Raw genomic sequence first — 15,240 nt, 5'->3', positions numbered from 1 at the left:
AGGTTACTGCCCTGCCACCCTCCCGACACTGACGACCGTGTGGGTTTGTGTGTGTGTCTGTGTACAAACTGTGTACACAGGCGTGGGGCATGCAGCTCCTTCAGTAGCAAACATGACCTGATGAGCAGCCTGATTTCTAAGTCAGAACACTAAAGAGCCACCTCTGTAACTGCCTATTCTTCAAAGGCTATTTCGAAATTAAAACAGTGCCATTAAACAGCATCCATTAACTTGAGTTTAGTGAAAAAGAGGAATTAGATTCTGTCAGACCCAATGTCTAGTCAATGAATAAATATTTTCCTCAAACGTGCTTTATGGAAAGATAAAAACAAACCAAGCTTGGCCCGTCGTTAAGTCCAGGGATTTCACAAGCTCATTCATCTGCATTTGAGTCGCTACTAAGCTATATCAAGGGCTTCGTGGCTCAGGGGTACAGAACCCGCCTGCCAACGCAGAAGATGCAGGTTCGATGTCAGGAAGATCCCCTGGAGAAGGGCACGGCAACCCACTCCAGTATTCATGCCTGGAGAATCCCATGGACAGAGGAGCCTGGTCGGGCTACAGTTCATGGGGCTGCAAAGACTTTTAGTGGACACGACTTTTAGCGAGTAAATAACAAACAACAAGCTGTGTCAAAAATAAATGATTCTAGAGTTCTCCACACTGCCACTTACGACCACAGAATGATTTTGTATAACAAGATGAGAGATGGAGAGGGAGGCAGCAGTAGCCGAGGGCCCGGGTGATGCAGGTGGTGTGTGCGGATGTGGGGACGTGCACGTGGACAGAGGCAGGCAGGGCCGCATACACTGCGCAGTACACCCACGTCAGTCCTTAGGTTTCACAAAAACCGGGGGATTGGTACATGGAAATTCTCTGTACTTTTCTTTTCCCAACCCGTTATGAGTCTATAATCATTTCAAGACAGAAAGGTAAAAAAAAATAATTTACAGATGGGCTGCGATCTGTATTTTTAAAAATAAAATAAAAACATTACTGCATAGACCAAGGTTACACGCACATACACTTAGGCGGGTGGGAAGCTTCCCGGTGAACTGCATTTCTCACTGTGGGTTTCGGTCAAAGATGCTTAAGAAGTACTGAAAACTAAGGTTATTAGGATGGAAATAAAAATAATTCATTCTCTGAGTGCTGTGGACACAGTTAATAATGATGACTATTTCCTCATCTTTAATAACAACACTAGTAACTAACATGACTGTCCTAAGTACATTACACGTGTTAACTCATTTATTTCCGTGGGGTAGACCCTGTCACAGTCCTCATTTTACAAACGGGAAACTCAGGCTCTGGAGGGCTGAAGATTTGGCCGGGGTCGTGAGCACTGGGCTGGGCTGTGGACACAGGCAGCCCGGCTCTGGAGCCTGGTCACGGTGCTTCACTAGACGGCACTGTGGTGAGCTGTTTCAGCTCACCCCCATCTTTAGTTCTAGATTATTCACCAAACGCTATTTCAGATACATCAGATCAAAAGTCAACAAGTGTCACGGTCACCCAAGCAAAAGACATAAAAATAAAATACCTTTAGCCTCCAGTTATCTCCTACTTCAGTTTTGATTCTGTTTAACCAATTTTCATCAAAATACGCAGGATCTCTGCAAATAAGAAAAAGCTAGCATATTAAGATCATGTAGCTCTCAAGCTAAAACAAAACACACACACACAAACACAATTGAAATTCATTTTGCATCATCACTTAATTGCTATGTAAAAATGTATTTGACACATATAAGTTACAAAATAATTCAATACATGAGACTGAATGCAATTACAGTAAGTTTCTCTAAAATCAACCGTTATCAGCTCGTTAAAAACATTTTTTAATCAAAAACAAGCTAAAAGGTGAAAAGTGGTAACATAAAGTTAAATATATTTTTAAAATTATACACTAATCTGGAATTAGTAGATACCACACTAATATCTAAAAGCAGTCAAAGTTAATGACGATTGTTTTAAAAAGGTCAATGAAATATATTAGGAAGAAGGTTAAAATAAGCTATTCAGTTAATATTTCAATGCCTTTCATCCCCTACTACTTTGAAGGTCACCAAAAACATTACTAAAATTTTAATGTGCTTAAATAATATAAACAGAGACCTGTTTATGTAATAGTAGGCATCAGACAAAACTGGATACTGTTTCTGTTTGCAGAAGCCCTAAATCTAAGATAACACTTGGATTCGGTGTGGACAAACAAACTGAAACAAGAATATAACCTGAATATACTTAGGCTTATTTTTCTTAGGAAAACCTCCAAAACTTTTATAAATACTAGAAAGAAAGAAAGAAAAAGTTTTAGCCTGGCATGATATTTACCTTGAAGTTCTTGACACAGATCCTCTAAGAAATTAAACTGTATTTGTTCAAGACCACAGGTTGAACACCTCTGCCGTGCTCTAGCAAGTGCTGAGTTGAAAGATCTATTCACAACATAACTGTCTCCATTCACCCAAAAAATGTAACAGCGACCAGAAAAACATGATAGGACAAAATCAGCAGTCTCAATTTAAACTATCACTCAAACTGATATGCACAATCAGTACTAAATTTCAAGTTATCTTTAAATGAAATAACATGCTATCTAGAGTTTCAAAATTTTATTATTAAAAAAGAAAGGTACTTATTTAGGCATATGTATTTATGAGAAAAGTTATGAATAAGTTATCTCTACAGAAATCTACTATGATTATTTTTGAAGCTTGTACCAAAGTTAACATATTCACTTTATTCTCTTTAATTTTAATTGAGATATAATTCACAGACCATACAATTCACCTGTTTGAAGTGGATTTTAGTATATTCCCATTACCACAATCGAATTTTAGAACTTCTCCATCATCCCCCAAAGAAATCCTTTATTCATTTAGCCATCACTTCTGTTTCTCTTTTTGGCCGCTAGGAATCACTAATCTGCTTTTCACCTTCATGAGTTTGCTGTTTTGTACGTTTCATGAAATTATGCACTGTGTGGTTTTTTGTGTCTGCTTTCCTTCCTTCAGCATGTTTTTTAAAGTTTATCCATGTTGCAGCATGTGTCATTCCTTCTTTCCTTTTCAAGGCTCAATAATATTCCATTTATGGATACACTATAATCTATTCATCAGCTGATATACATGCTTCACTTGGGTATGAGCCTAGGAACGGAATTGCTGGGTCCCCTGTCAAGCCTGTTTAACATGTGAAAGATGACTAAACTGTTTCCCAAAGCAGCTGTACCACTTTACATTCTCAGCTGCAGCACGCATCAGCCCCACTTCTTCCAGTCTTGCTCTTTGGTGCTATCCCTCTTTTTAGCTACGTCTGTCAGAATGGATGTGAAGTACTGTTTCACTGTGGCTGTGATCTGCATCGTCTTAATAACTAACAATGTGGGGCATCTCTTCACGTGTTTATTGGCTGTCTATATATCCTCTTTGGACAAGTCTATTCAGAGTCTTTCCAATTTAACAACTGAGTTTTTGTTTTTGAGTTGTTAGTTTTTGGTTTTGCTTTTTTTTTCAGTATTCAGGATAAAAGCCCTTTATCAGACATAAGATGTGTAAATACTTTCTCGCATTCTGTGAGTTATCTTTTTACAACTTCTTGATGGCACAATTTGTGGCACAATTGTTTTTAATCTTGCTGCCGCTGCTGCTGCTAAGTCGCTTCAGTCATGTCCGACTCTATGCAACCCCACAGACGGAAGCCTACCAGGTTCCCCCGTCCCTGGGATTCTCCAGGCAAGAACACTGGAGTGGTTGCCATTTCCTTCTCCAATGCATGAAAGTGAAAAGTGAAAGTGAAGTCACTCAGTCCTGTCCCACTCTTAGCGACCCCATGGACTGCAGTCTACCAGACTCCTTTAATCTTGATAAAGTTCAATTTCATCTATGCCTGCTTTTTGTATTATATCTAAGACGCTTTTGCCTAATTCAAGGTCAGGAGGACTTATTCCTATGTCTTCATCTATGATTTTCAACAGCTTCAGTTTTAAATGTAGGTGTGTTTTCGGTAGGTTATGACCCATGTGCATAGTGTAAGTAAAGGGTCTAACTTCATTCTTCTGCATGTAGATATTCACACTCAACCATTTTTCTTCCAAGCTTAATGTAGCTTCTTTAGTTGAAACTAATTTGAGCAAAACTGCAAAAAGAAGGAACTTGCAGAAGACGCGGAGGTACGCTGCAGTACAAAAAAGCAGTGGGGCCTCCTCAAGAACTAGACTGAGGACAGGAAGGCTGTTAGGAGTCTGGACGGTACTCGCCTGACTTTCCCCTTCACTTCCACCCATCCATACATTTTCTCTCTGAAGACCAGCTTTTTCTGTGTCTCCACACATGCTCCAAGTCTTCACCATGCCAGTTCAAGGAGAGAGTTTTGATGAGCAGCCCCCAGCCAATCCCAATTCTAAATTCCCAGGAAACTGCAAGCGATGAAGCCAGAGTCTGTTTCCATCCCCAGTCTGACTTTCATGTGACCAGAAGGATGGAGTGGGACACACAATGGGCAGACAACCCCTCAAAAAAAAGGGGCCTTTGGGCTTAAAACCTCTTGCAACAATAGATTATGCAAAAAAAAAAAAAAAGAAGAAAAGAAAATGTAAGTGAATTCTACTAAAATATTAAAGAATTATCATGAAAATAATCCAGAAAATAAAAAATTCTGTATTTTTAATACTTAAATCATTGAAAAAAACCATAGTCTAAAAATCATTATCACTGCCAGCCAAGTAACAGTCTTTCCAAATAAGAAGGACTCATGAGCAGGGCAACTTGTGAGTCTGGTGCTAAGTGGGGGATACTCACGCAAAGCCAAAGGCACACTAGACTTACTGGTTGAGTTGCGATTCAGGGTCACACAGCTAAAAGGGACTTCCATCTCAACAGGAAACCCCTTAACTTATAAAAAAGATCGCTTTACAATGCTTAAGGAACTGTACACTCTGAGGACTCCAAGACTATGAAATACTTCATTTACGATTTAGAGTAACACAAATCGAAGAACTTGGGAAAATCTGAATAAGACGTTTCAAGCCAAGCACCAGTTTGTTTCTTCCTAAAAGGACCACCGCATCAGAACCCCAAAACGGTGCCTGAGCAGAGAAGGACAGCCCAGGCAGCTGTTACTACCCCAAACTCAGCACCGGGATCGGCCGCGCCACGGAGCCCGGCACCGCGTTCACGGTGACTCTGCAGGAGGGTCATCAGCGCCCCCGCGTGGCACTGCGGAACATCAGACGCAGGAGGTGAGTGACCGCCCCACATTCACGCAGTTAACGTGATGGTACTGCCGTTTTTCTGACAGCAGATGAGTAGGGCCGGCCACCGCTGTCCCCCGAGCACCTCTGACACACGGCAGTCCCCAGCGATACCTGTGCACCGAACAACGCTTGGAAAAAGTCACAGCGCTTTTACTGAATAAGCTTCCAATCTGCCAGTTGGGTGGAACACAACAACAACAGGAGTCCACAGATCTAAACTACGACACAAATGAACGATCTGTGAAACAGAACGGAACCACGGAGGCAGAGAGCAGACTGGGCGGGGCGGGAGGAAGTGGGGGAGGTCGGGGTTGGCAGAGGGAAACCGTTGTACAGAGAATGGATAAACAGCGAGGTCCTCCTGTACAGCCCAGGGGACTGTATTCAATATCCTGGGAGAAATCATAATGGAAAAGAGTGTTTTTTAAAAAAGAACGTGTATGTAAAATGAATCACTTGGCTGCAGAGCAGTAATTAACACCACCATAAATCAGCTATACTTCAATTAAAAAAAAAAAAAAAAAAAGGAACAGTGGTCCCCAGCCGGCTTCCACTTAAAGTGACATTTTGTAGTCATGAACTTTGACTCAATGTGCCACCATCTAGCCATAACTCTGTTTCTCTATGTAGTTGACAATTTCCAGTGTTTTCTTAAAAACCCTAATTAACGTTTTCAGGCTAGGATCAAAGAACATAAAGGCAATCTTCTCCAAAATCGTAAAAGATTATAGTTCTGCATAGATATGTAACCAACAAGGGATAATCTTACTGGGAGTGTTCCTCGTGAGTAAGGGACTATCTTTAGCTTCTTACTACGTTCTGACTCTGCTAAGAAAACACAAACTAACCACAAAACATACAAAGCCATTTCCTCGACGTTTCCAGTAACACATCTACTTGGCTGTAGCTTCTTTGTCACAGCTTAAGCTAAAGGAAAAGCCCATTAATTTTAATCCTTCATGTAATTCCACAAATACACTGTCTTCCTGCAGTCAACTGCCTCCACAGAAACCAAAACATTGAATTTTATTTCTACCGCTGCAATTATTAAAGTACCAAAATATTCCTCCTGATTCCCCCAAATGAAGACGAGGTCTGAAACAAACACTGCAGTTTGATTTCTTAGTAAGGCATTAAAAAAAAAAAAAAAGGGGTAGAGCTCCTTTACAGTGTGTCAGTTTCTACTATACAACAAAGCGAATCAGCTACATTACACAAATATCCTTGATATGGCATTTTTAGCAGCAAACTTTACTATTTTTTAAAACAGATATGTTGATTCTTAGGTCTATTTTCTCGTGATCTTTTCATTACATAAAACAATCATTTTGGTCCTCTGCCATTAAATGGATATTGAAGAGTTAGCTATGATATTTATATTTGACATCCTTAATGACAACAAAAATAAAGTGAACTATGCTTTAGCCCCGGCTGTGTCCGAATGAGCAACACAGGCTCAGAAGGGACAGGCTCTGTCTAAACTAAGGCAGGCGATCCGGTCCCACAGGCCCAAAGAGCCCTTCCACCACTGTCCACAGCTTGGCCGTCATTTCACCTCCTTCCTTTTCCCTCGTTCTTGGTCTCTGAAATATAAAATCTGGTGGCACTGAGCGGCATCTCTTACAGCTTCTGATCTGGCTCTTTCACCCAACATGTGGTTGTGGCAGAACAAGAAACAGGTTTGGTCTTTGTCTCTGATTCCTGGGGCTGAACTCCTAAAACCCTGTGAATTTCCTGAGTGATGCGGTGTCTCTCACAATTCATCGTGAGCTGTTTCCAGCCATACTAATGCTAAGGGGGTGACTCACTGTGGGACCCCTAGACAGCTTTAGGACCATGACTGGCCCCAGAGGAACGTACAGCCCCACGCCCAACCTCCAGGAAGGGATGGAGATAAAGTTCAAACTCCCCTGAGGCTAATGACTTCACTTACGGCTCTGTAGTGAAACCCCCAAATAAACTCCATACAACAGGGTTCAGGAGCCTCGGGGTGGGTGAGCACAGCCCTGTGCTGGGAGGACGGTGGGCCGGGGGCACGGAGCTCTGCCCCGCCCTCAACCCCACGCTCCCCTGGGCATCTCTTTCATTTGGTTCCTGAGTTGGATCTTTTACAATAAAACTGTTATCGTAAGCACAGGGCTTCTCTGAGTTCTGTGTCATTCTCGCAAATATCAAACACGAGGGGGTTCATAGGAACTCCAGCATTTGCAGTTGGCTGGGCAGGAGTATGGTGCCCCAGGACCCCGCCCACATCCACCTGGCGTCTGCAGTGGGGGTGGTCCCGTGGGACTGGGCCTTAACGCTAAGTCTGCCCTAAGTGTCAGAATCAAAGGGCTTCAATCTCAGCTTGCGGGGCCTCAGTCTCCTTGGGATGTTGGCGTCAGGGAAACTTGATGGAGAATGACATAAGAGCGGGGAACTCTTCTTGGAGATAAACGATAAAAGGATATAAAAGTTGCTTTCTTTTCAATTCAAAGTCAACGTTTGTAATTCCAGATTCATTCATTCAGCTAACGTTTACAGAACTCCTACTGCAGAGCCTGACAAGTGGGTCTGGAAGGTGAGGGCAGCAGCAACTTAAATGGCTGGTCGGGGGGCGGGGGGGGGGGGGGTGGGTACATGGGGAGACGGACGGCTATCGGGGGGCCTGGCAGCTGGTGAGGAGGAGCGGCATTTGGAGGTCTGGCTGATAAACACTGGAGGCAGTGGCCCGGCCGTGCAAAAGCCCTGGGGTGGGACACACGTGAGGATGAGCCTGGAGCCGGTGCCAGGCAGAAAGAACACAGGTAAGTGAGGTCAGGACGGTGCCAAGTGTGCAGGCCACGTGGGCTCTGATGTGTCACTGTGGGCCCGCGGTGTTCACCCCGAGTGACCTGGGGTGCCAGGGCCGGCCTGAAGCTGGACACCTAACCAAGAAACCCTCTGGCTGCTGCACGCACATCAGCCTGCAGGCAGGCAACTGCAGAGACACCGACGCTAGCCTGGAAATTAACACAATCAGGGCAGCTAGACCAATAAATACAGTAGCAGTAAAGCAAGTAATTTTCATCATAAAATTTTTAGTCCTAAAAATTCCACAATACACCTCTGATAAGTGAGGCACTTACCTGCACCTCACCCACCACGGTTCTGATGCTACACCTCACATAACAAAGAAATGCTCCCAGAATACCATCTTATATTCAGTGTACACTCAAATCTCCTCCATTACATCCTTGAGGTGTATTTGTTCAAACAAAACCCAAGAGTCACGCACTGCACTTGCTTTTTTGTTTTTGAAGCTGTGGTAAGAACACTTAACATGAGCTCTGCCCTCTCAAGAGACATTCAAGGTCGGGGTTCAGTTCTGTTGGCCGCAGGTGCAGCGCAGCATGGCAGATCTAGGGCTTGTGCGTCGCAAGGAATGGAAACTCTATACTTGCAGAATAGCAACTCCGCGTTTCCCCAAATCCCATCCCTGGCAGCCACCGCTCCACGAGTCTGACCACCTCAGACACCTCCCAGACGTCACGGGTGGAGTCTGGCCTCCTGGTAGCCGGTCGGCTACCGCCTGGCACGACATCCTTGGGGGTGTCCACGCTGCTGGCCACGGTAGGTCTTCCAAGAAGAGCCATCCGACGTGTTCGGTCAGTGTCTGTCTGTCCCGGCTCTCTGATCTAGAACTGTTCACCCCTTTCTTGCTGAACAGACCAAGTCAACTGTCCCGCGGAACAGTCCACTTTCTGGATTTGTCTGGCCCTTTCCTCCTGACTTAGTTTCACCTCTTCCTCTGTAGCTCTCTGTAACCTGGAAGTCAGATCTAAAGGCTAGATATAGCAACAGTTTAAAAATGTAGCCATCAGTATCTGCTATGGGTTGGATGTGGGATGTGGAGAAATCGGAGAGAGGTTTTAAGGTCTAAGCAGCTCAAGGCCAGCAATGCCAACCATTGAAACGAGAGGACGTCTGACTGAGTGGGTCTGGGTAGAAGGCAGGGCTTAGCTTTAGATGTGATGACTCTGAGGTGTCTTTCAGATCTGACCGGAGATGCTGAGCCTAAACCAAGTCCGGCTGCCAGAGGAGAGATTCACGCTGGAGATAAAACCTGAGCATCATCAGGATACGGATGATATTCTAGGCTGTGAGATGAATCATCAAGAGGTGAAGCAAACCAAAGAGAAGGGAAGAGGGGTGAGGCCTGAGTCTAAGGCTCTGCACCCCAAGGAGGGAGCACAGGAGAGGGAGACGAGCCCAGGAAATGCAGACCACCCAGCGAGACAGGAGAGCAATCCAGTGGCCACAGCACCCTGGAGGCCAAATGCGAGTGAGCGTCACAAGGAAGAAGCTGTAAGCAGATGAGCATCTGTCCCTGGAGCGCTCTCATCGGTCCCAGCGAGGACTGAGACATCCTTGGAGCGTTCCTGCTGGTCCAGGCAAGGACAGAGAACGGCACCAGCAGCACGCAGATAACTGATGTCCCGAACAAGAGCGGCTCCAACGTGATGGTGGGGACACTCTGCCGGAAGTGGATGTGAGAGAGGTTGGCGGGGGCCGGGGCGGGGGGTGGTCTGGGACGGACGCTCCACTGGGAGGACAACCGGCATGCTCACGGACAGGAGCAGGGTCCTGCGAAGTCTGTTTAAAGACACAGAAGCCTGTTGGTGGATGTGACCTCGCAGAGCAGGGGAGAGGTGGGGGGAGCCAGCACAGGGCCCACAGGGGTGGGCGAGACGGTGGGACTGCAGGCCCCAGCCCAGCCCGCAGGCGGCCATGGGCAGCGAGGCGGCCACATGCATGCTGGCGGCGGCGGTGAGGGCGGGGATGGAGTCGGGGATGCCAGGGAGATCTTCCTGTGTGTGTCTCAACCTTCTCAGAAGTATGGTGGCCCCTACCTTGGAAGGTGATCAGAGGAGAGGTGGGGATGCAGTGCTGGGGTTCTGCAGACAGGACAGCGGGAGTCAGCCCCCAGAAGAAGGAGACAGCAGGGCTGGGGCAGCACTGATACCGGGTGACCAAGGGCTCGTGCCGGGGAACGCAGAATGACGCATCCCAGCATGTCGGTGTTTTTACCAGCCAGGTTCAGCTGCATCACAGACCTAAACAGAAGCACTGAAACTATAAAACTTCTAGAGGAAAACACAGGAGAAAATCTTAGTGACCCTGGCTCTGGTAAAGGTTTCTTAATACAGTTTAAAAAACAAAACAAAACAGGTGAACTAAAAAAATATTATTATTAAATCATAATTATTTAATAATAAAAAGTTCAAAAACATTTGCTCTGCAAAAACACTATTGATAAAGTTAAAAGGGAAGCCTCAGGCTGGGAGAAAATATTTTAAAACCTACATCTGAGAGAGAACATGTATTTAAAATAAAGAACTATAAATTCAATAAGACAGACAATTCAATTAAAAAAATAGGCAAAATGGGCTTCCCTGCTGGCTCAGTGGTAAAGAATCCACTTGCCAATGCAGGAGACATGGGTTTGATCCCTGGGCCAGGAAGACCCCACATGCCGCGGAGCAACTAAGCCCGTGCGCCACAACTACTGAGTCTGCGCTCTAGAGCCCGGGAGACGCGACTCCTGAGCCCACAGGCCGCAGCGACTGAAGCCGGCAGGCCCCAGAGCCCGGGCCCCGCAACAAGGGAGGCCACCGCGGAGAGAAGCTCACGCACCGCGAGGAAGAGCACCTCCTGCGCTCCGCAACGAGAGAAAAGCCTACACAGCAACAAAGACCCAGCACAGCCGATAAATGAATAAAAGTATCAAAAAAAGAAAAGGCAGACAGGAGAGGCGACGGAGAAAAGGGAACCCTTTCACACTGCTGGTGGGAATGCAAACTGGAGCGGCCCATATCGCGAGGAGTATGGAGGTTCCTTAAAAAACTAAAAAAGCACAGCTACCGTATGATCCTGCAATCCCATTCCTGGGTACCTATCTGGGGAAAAAAAAAACAAAAACCTCTAACTGGAAAAGATACATGCAGCCCAATGTTCACAGCAGCACAATTTATAATAACCAAGACATGGAAGCAACCTGCATGTCCATCAACAGAGGAAAGGATAAAGAAAATGTACATATATACAATGTAATATTACTCAGCCACGAAAAGGAAGGAAATAACACCATGTGCAGCAACATGGATACAACCAGAGATTAATTATCATACTAAGTGAAGGAAGGCAAAGAGAAAGACAAATACTGCATGCTATCACTAATACGTGGAATCTAAAACATGGCACAAATGAACCTGTCCGTGAAATGGAAATGGACGCAGACACGCAAAACAAACCTATGTTTACCAAAGGGGAAAGAGGGTAGACGACAGATAAATTAGGAGTTTGGGGTTAGCAGATATAAATTACCATATGTAAAATAAAGTCCTACTGTGTAGCACAGGGACCTATATATAATAAACTGTAATAAACTCTGATAGAAAAGAATATTTTAAATCTATGTGTATAACTGAATCACCCTGCTGTACACCAAAAGCTAACACAGCTTTGTGAATCAATTATATTCAGTTTTAAAAAATTAAAAAAAGACTACCACAAACTGTTCACCAAAAGAGATACAGACATGTGTGTATACACACACACACACACACACACACACACACACACACGACGCCCAACGTCACTAGTCATTATATCGAGAGAAATACAAATAAACCCTACAGTGATGCACCCCTAGACAGCCACTAGAATGGCTATAATGAAGAATACCGGCTTCAGCAAGTGTTGCTGAGGCCGCAGGGCAACCGGAAGACTCACACACTGCTTGTGGAAATGTGAATGGTGCACTCACTTCGGAAACAGACTGGCAGCTTCTTGAACATTAAACATACAACCAGTCATTTCACCATTACATGGAATTTTGCCCAAGAGAAACAAAAGTGTATGTGCATACAAAGATGGGGACACCAGTGCTCCCAGCATCTGTGATCGACTGTGATGCTAACAGAGCCTCACTCTACCTGTAACAGCCCGGAGTGGAAGGACGGACTACAGCGTGCCTGTACAACGGAACATGCGTGCACTCCAGTGACACGGGCAGCAACACGGATGAATCTCAGATTGCGCTGCAGGAAAAGCAGCCACCACCTCTCCCTCTCAAAGCAAAACATACTATCAGCCTATTTACATAACTCTCTATAAAATGCAAATTAATTGACAAAAAGCAAATCTGTGGTTGCCCTGGGGATGTGGAAGGGTGGAGGTGGGTGCTGGAAGGAGGGGCTTAGAAAAATCTTTTGAAGTGATTGATATGCTCATTATCTTGACAGTTTCCTGGGCATCTCCATCAGTTAAAAAAAAAGAAAACCATCAAATTCTACTCTACAAATGTGTGATTCAAAGCACGTCACTTTGATTTCAACAAAGCTATTTAAAAAATGAGGGGTAAGCCCTCAAAAGAAATGAACAGACGAGCCAGGAAGAGACAAGGAGGAATCTTAAATGCGCATTACTAAGTGAAAGAAACCAGTCTACATCCCGTGTGACCAGAAAAGGCCAAACAGTGGAGACAATAAGATCCGTGACTGGGGGGTGGGGGGTGACTAGGCAGAGCTCTGGGATTTTCAGGGCAGATGCTATTCTCTGCGCTGTAATGAAACTCAAGAGTTTATGACATGGAGTGAACGCTGCCGTAAACTCGGGGCTGGGTGATGACGATGCTTCCACGCAGGCTCAGCAATGGTAACAAACGTCCCACGCGGTGGGGACTCTGACAGCCGGGGAGGGTCTGTGTGGGGTGCGGCACGGAGCCGGTGGGAACTCACCAGACTGTTGGCTCAGTTTTTAAAAACTTCTCTTATTGTAGTAAAATATACGTATGATTATCACCCAGACCATTAAGTACGTTCACGCCGTTGTCCGACCACACCATCATCCACCTCCAGAACTTTCTCATTGTCTCGTACTGAAACTTTCTTCCACTCAGTTTTGCTGTGAAACTAAAACTGCTCCAAAAAACAAAGTCTACTGATTAAAAACAAAAAACAGGGAGAGGTGAACCTACGTGGGCAAACAGCGAGAGAGGAGGCAGCAACAAGATGCTGGAAGCAGAAAAGCAGATGAGCAGAAAATGACTTACAAGAGGAGAGAGGAAAATAAGTTGTACTAACAATAAGGATACTATGAATATATTTGATAAAATCTCTACTAAAACAACGGGAAAGATCCAGGTTTTACCGCTCAGCTCAGACAAATGAAGAGACCTGCCCTTTCTCTGGGCACCCACATTTCACGGGCGTTCCTGGGGTCGTCCTGGTCCCTCTGCTGGTAGATGTTCTGACCAACAGCTGAACATCGAAGGTCTTCACGGTTCATGTACACATGTTCTTCTTACTCCATATTCTTCCCTGAGTGATGTAATAATCCACACTCACGCTTCCATTGAGAGACACCCAAATGGACATCTCCCTCTTGGACTCTTCTGAATGTGAGCTCTGCTGAGTGGCCTGCCTGCTAACTTCGAAACTTTCACAACTTTCTCTGCAGTGCTTGTTATATTAGCAAGTTTGTTTCCATAGTTATTTAAAAATCCGTTTCTCTGCAGGTTATAAACTCTCGGAACACAATTACCCTGCGGTCTGTGCTTTGCCCTTGTGTCACCAGCGCTGGACACAGAGTAGCTGTTCAGGAAATATCAAACTGACAGAGGAGGAAGCTGTATGACGCAATTATTTAAAACAGATAATACAGAACAACATGGATGAGTCATGCAGACATTATGTTGAAATAATCGGGCACAAAACAGTATCAACTGTAAGATTCCACTTGTAAGAAGGATGGTGTGGAACTCAGAATCATGGCTAACTTGGAGACAAGAGGTTATTGATTACGGAAGGGCAGGCGGGGGAACCATCTGGGAGCCTGAAATGTTATACAGTTCTACCTGGGAGGTGGTCACACCGATGTGTGCACACATCCATGCATACCCATACAATACATACAAACACACACAAAAAATTTGTCACCTTTTTCTTAGTATGCTTTTTGCTCTGTGTTATACCACAACAAAGTGAAAAAAGGGATTCAGTTTGAGAAAAAAAAGTGAAATCTTGATGAGAAACACATCTACAAGACTACAGCAAATCAGAACCACCACTTGGCAGAACAGCATGTATGTCATGATCTTGGTTTGGTAAAATAACGTAAAAACAGGCTTTCTCCTGGTTTCTACAATTGAGAGAAATCCTACCCAAAGTAACTTAAACAAAGAACTCCTTTACTGATACCGACTTGGAAAGCTCACGTAGCTATGCCCACTTGCCCACAAATAATTCCTACCAAGAATTTGAGTGAAACCCTCGCTATTAGGGCACCACTTAAAGGTGACCATGGAAATCACAGGCTCCACTCCTCTCAGCGCCAGAACCAGGGCTGGTCAGGTTTTAGGCAAGCCTCCTGGAGTTCCACCAAAAAGCCTACATGCCTGTGTATCAGGAGGGATGTGCCACGTGAGTGCAGAAGAAAGACGGCAAGCTATAGTTCTCAGGCACCGACCCCTAACGTGAAAGGCAGGCAGATTCCCTGAAATGCAGGCGTCTGAGTTGCTTCTCAGACAAGCAGCTCTACACAGCTCCCTGCAAGGCGAGCATCAGCAAGACGCCTTCAGTGATGACACTGGTGCTCAACCCAGCTGCAGGAAACCTCAGCAAGTCACCGGCAAATCTCTGTTTCAGGCTTCAGTAGACAACCGTGTCCCCCAGATCACGCCACACTTAATGACGTCGTGAATTCACAGGTAACCCTTTACTTGAAAATTCCTAGGTCAAAAGTTCCAGACAACCTAACAATATCAATTTTATAAATATTATGCTTTCAAAGTGCTTAGAAGGAAAGAACTGGGATTATTTTATATCATATATCTCAAACGAGTATCTCACTCCTTCCATTAGTCAGTAAACAGAGCACCCGTGATACAGACGGAACCAGAGATGCTGACATTTGACTATTTTAGATCCACAAAGAAGGGCATTTTCAGATGGCTTACT

At 44.9% G+C, this 15,240-nt stretch overlaps 1 protein-coding gene across 1 annotated transcript in view; it reads right to left on the bottom strand.

The window, feature by feature from the left end:
• The window catches only part of HOOK3 (hook microtubule tethering protein 3), a 79,958-nt gene that overhangs the window by 55,475 nt on the left and 9,243 nt on the right, over nucleotides 1-15,240 (bottom strand). Inside the window, exon 3 of the mRNA XM_052661314.1 lies at nucleotides 1,544-1,616. Within this exon, the coding sequence (XP_052517274.1) occupies nucleotides 1,544-1,616 (73 nt within the window). The remainder of the gene's footprint in view (nucleotides 1-1,543; nucleotides 1,617-15,240) is intronic.

This window comes from Budorcas taxicolor, chromosome 24 (genome assembly GCF_023091745.1).
Source record: "Budorcas taxicolor isolate Tak-1 chromosome 24, Takin1.1, whole genome shotgun sequence".
In the NCBI taxonomy this organism is placed as follows: domain Eukaryota; kingdom Metazoa; phylum Chordata; class Mammalia; order Artiodactyla; family Bovidae; genus Budorcas; species Budorcas taxicolor.
Note: the sequence above shows the minus strand (reverse complement) of the source record. Positions and strands in the feature narration are given on the sequence as shown.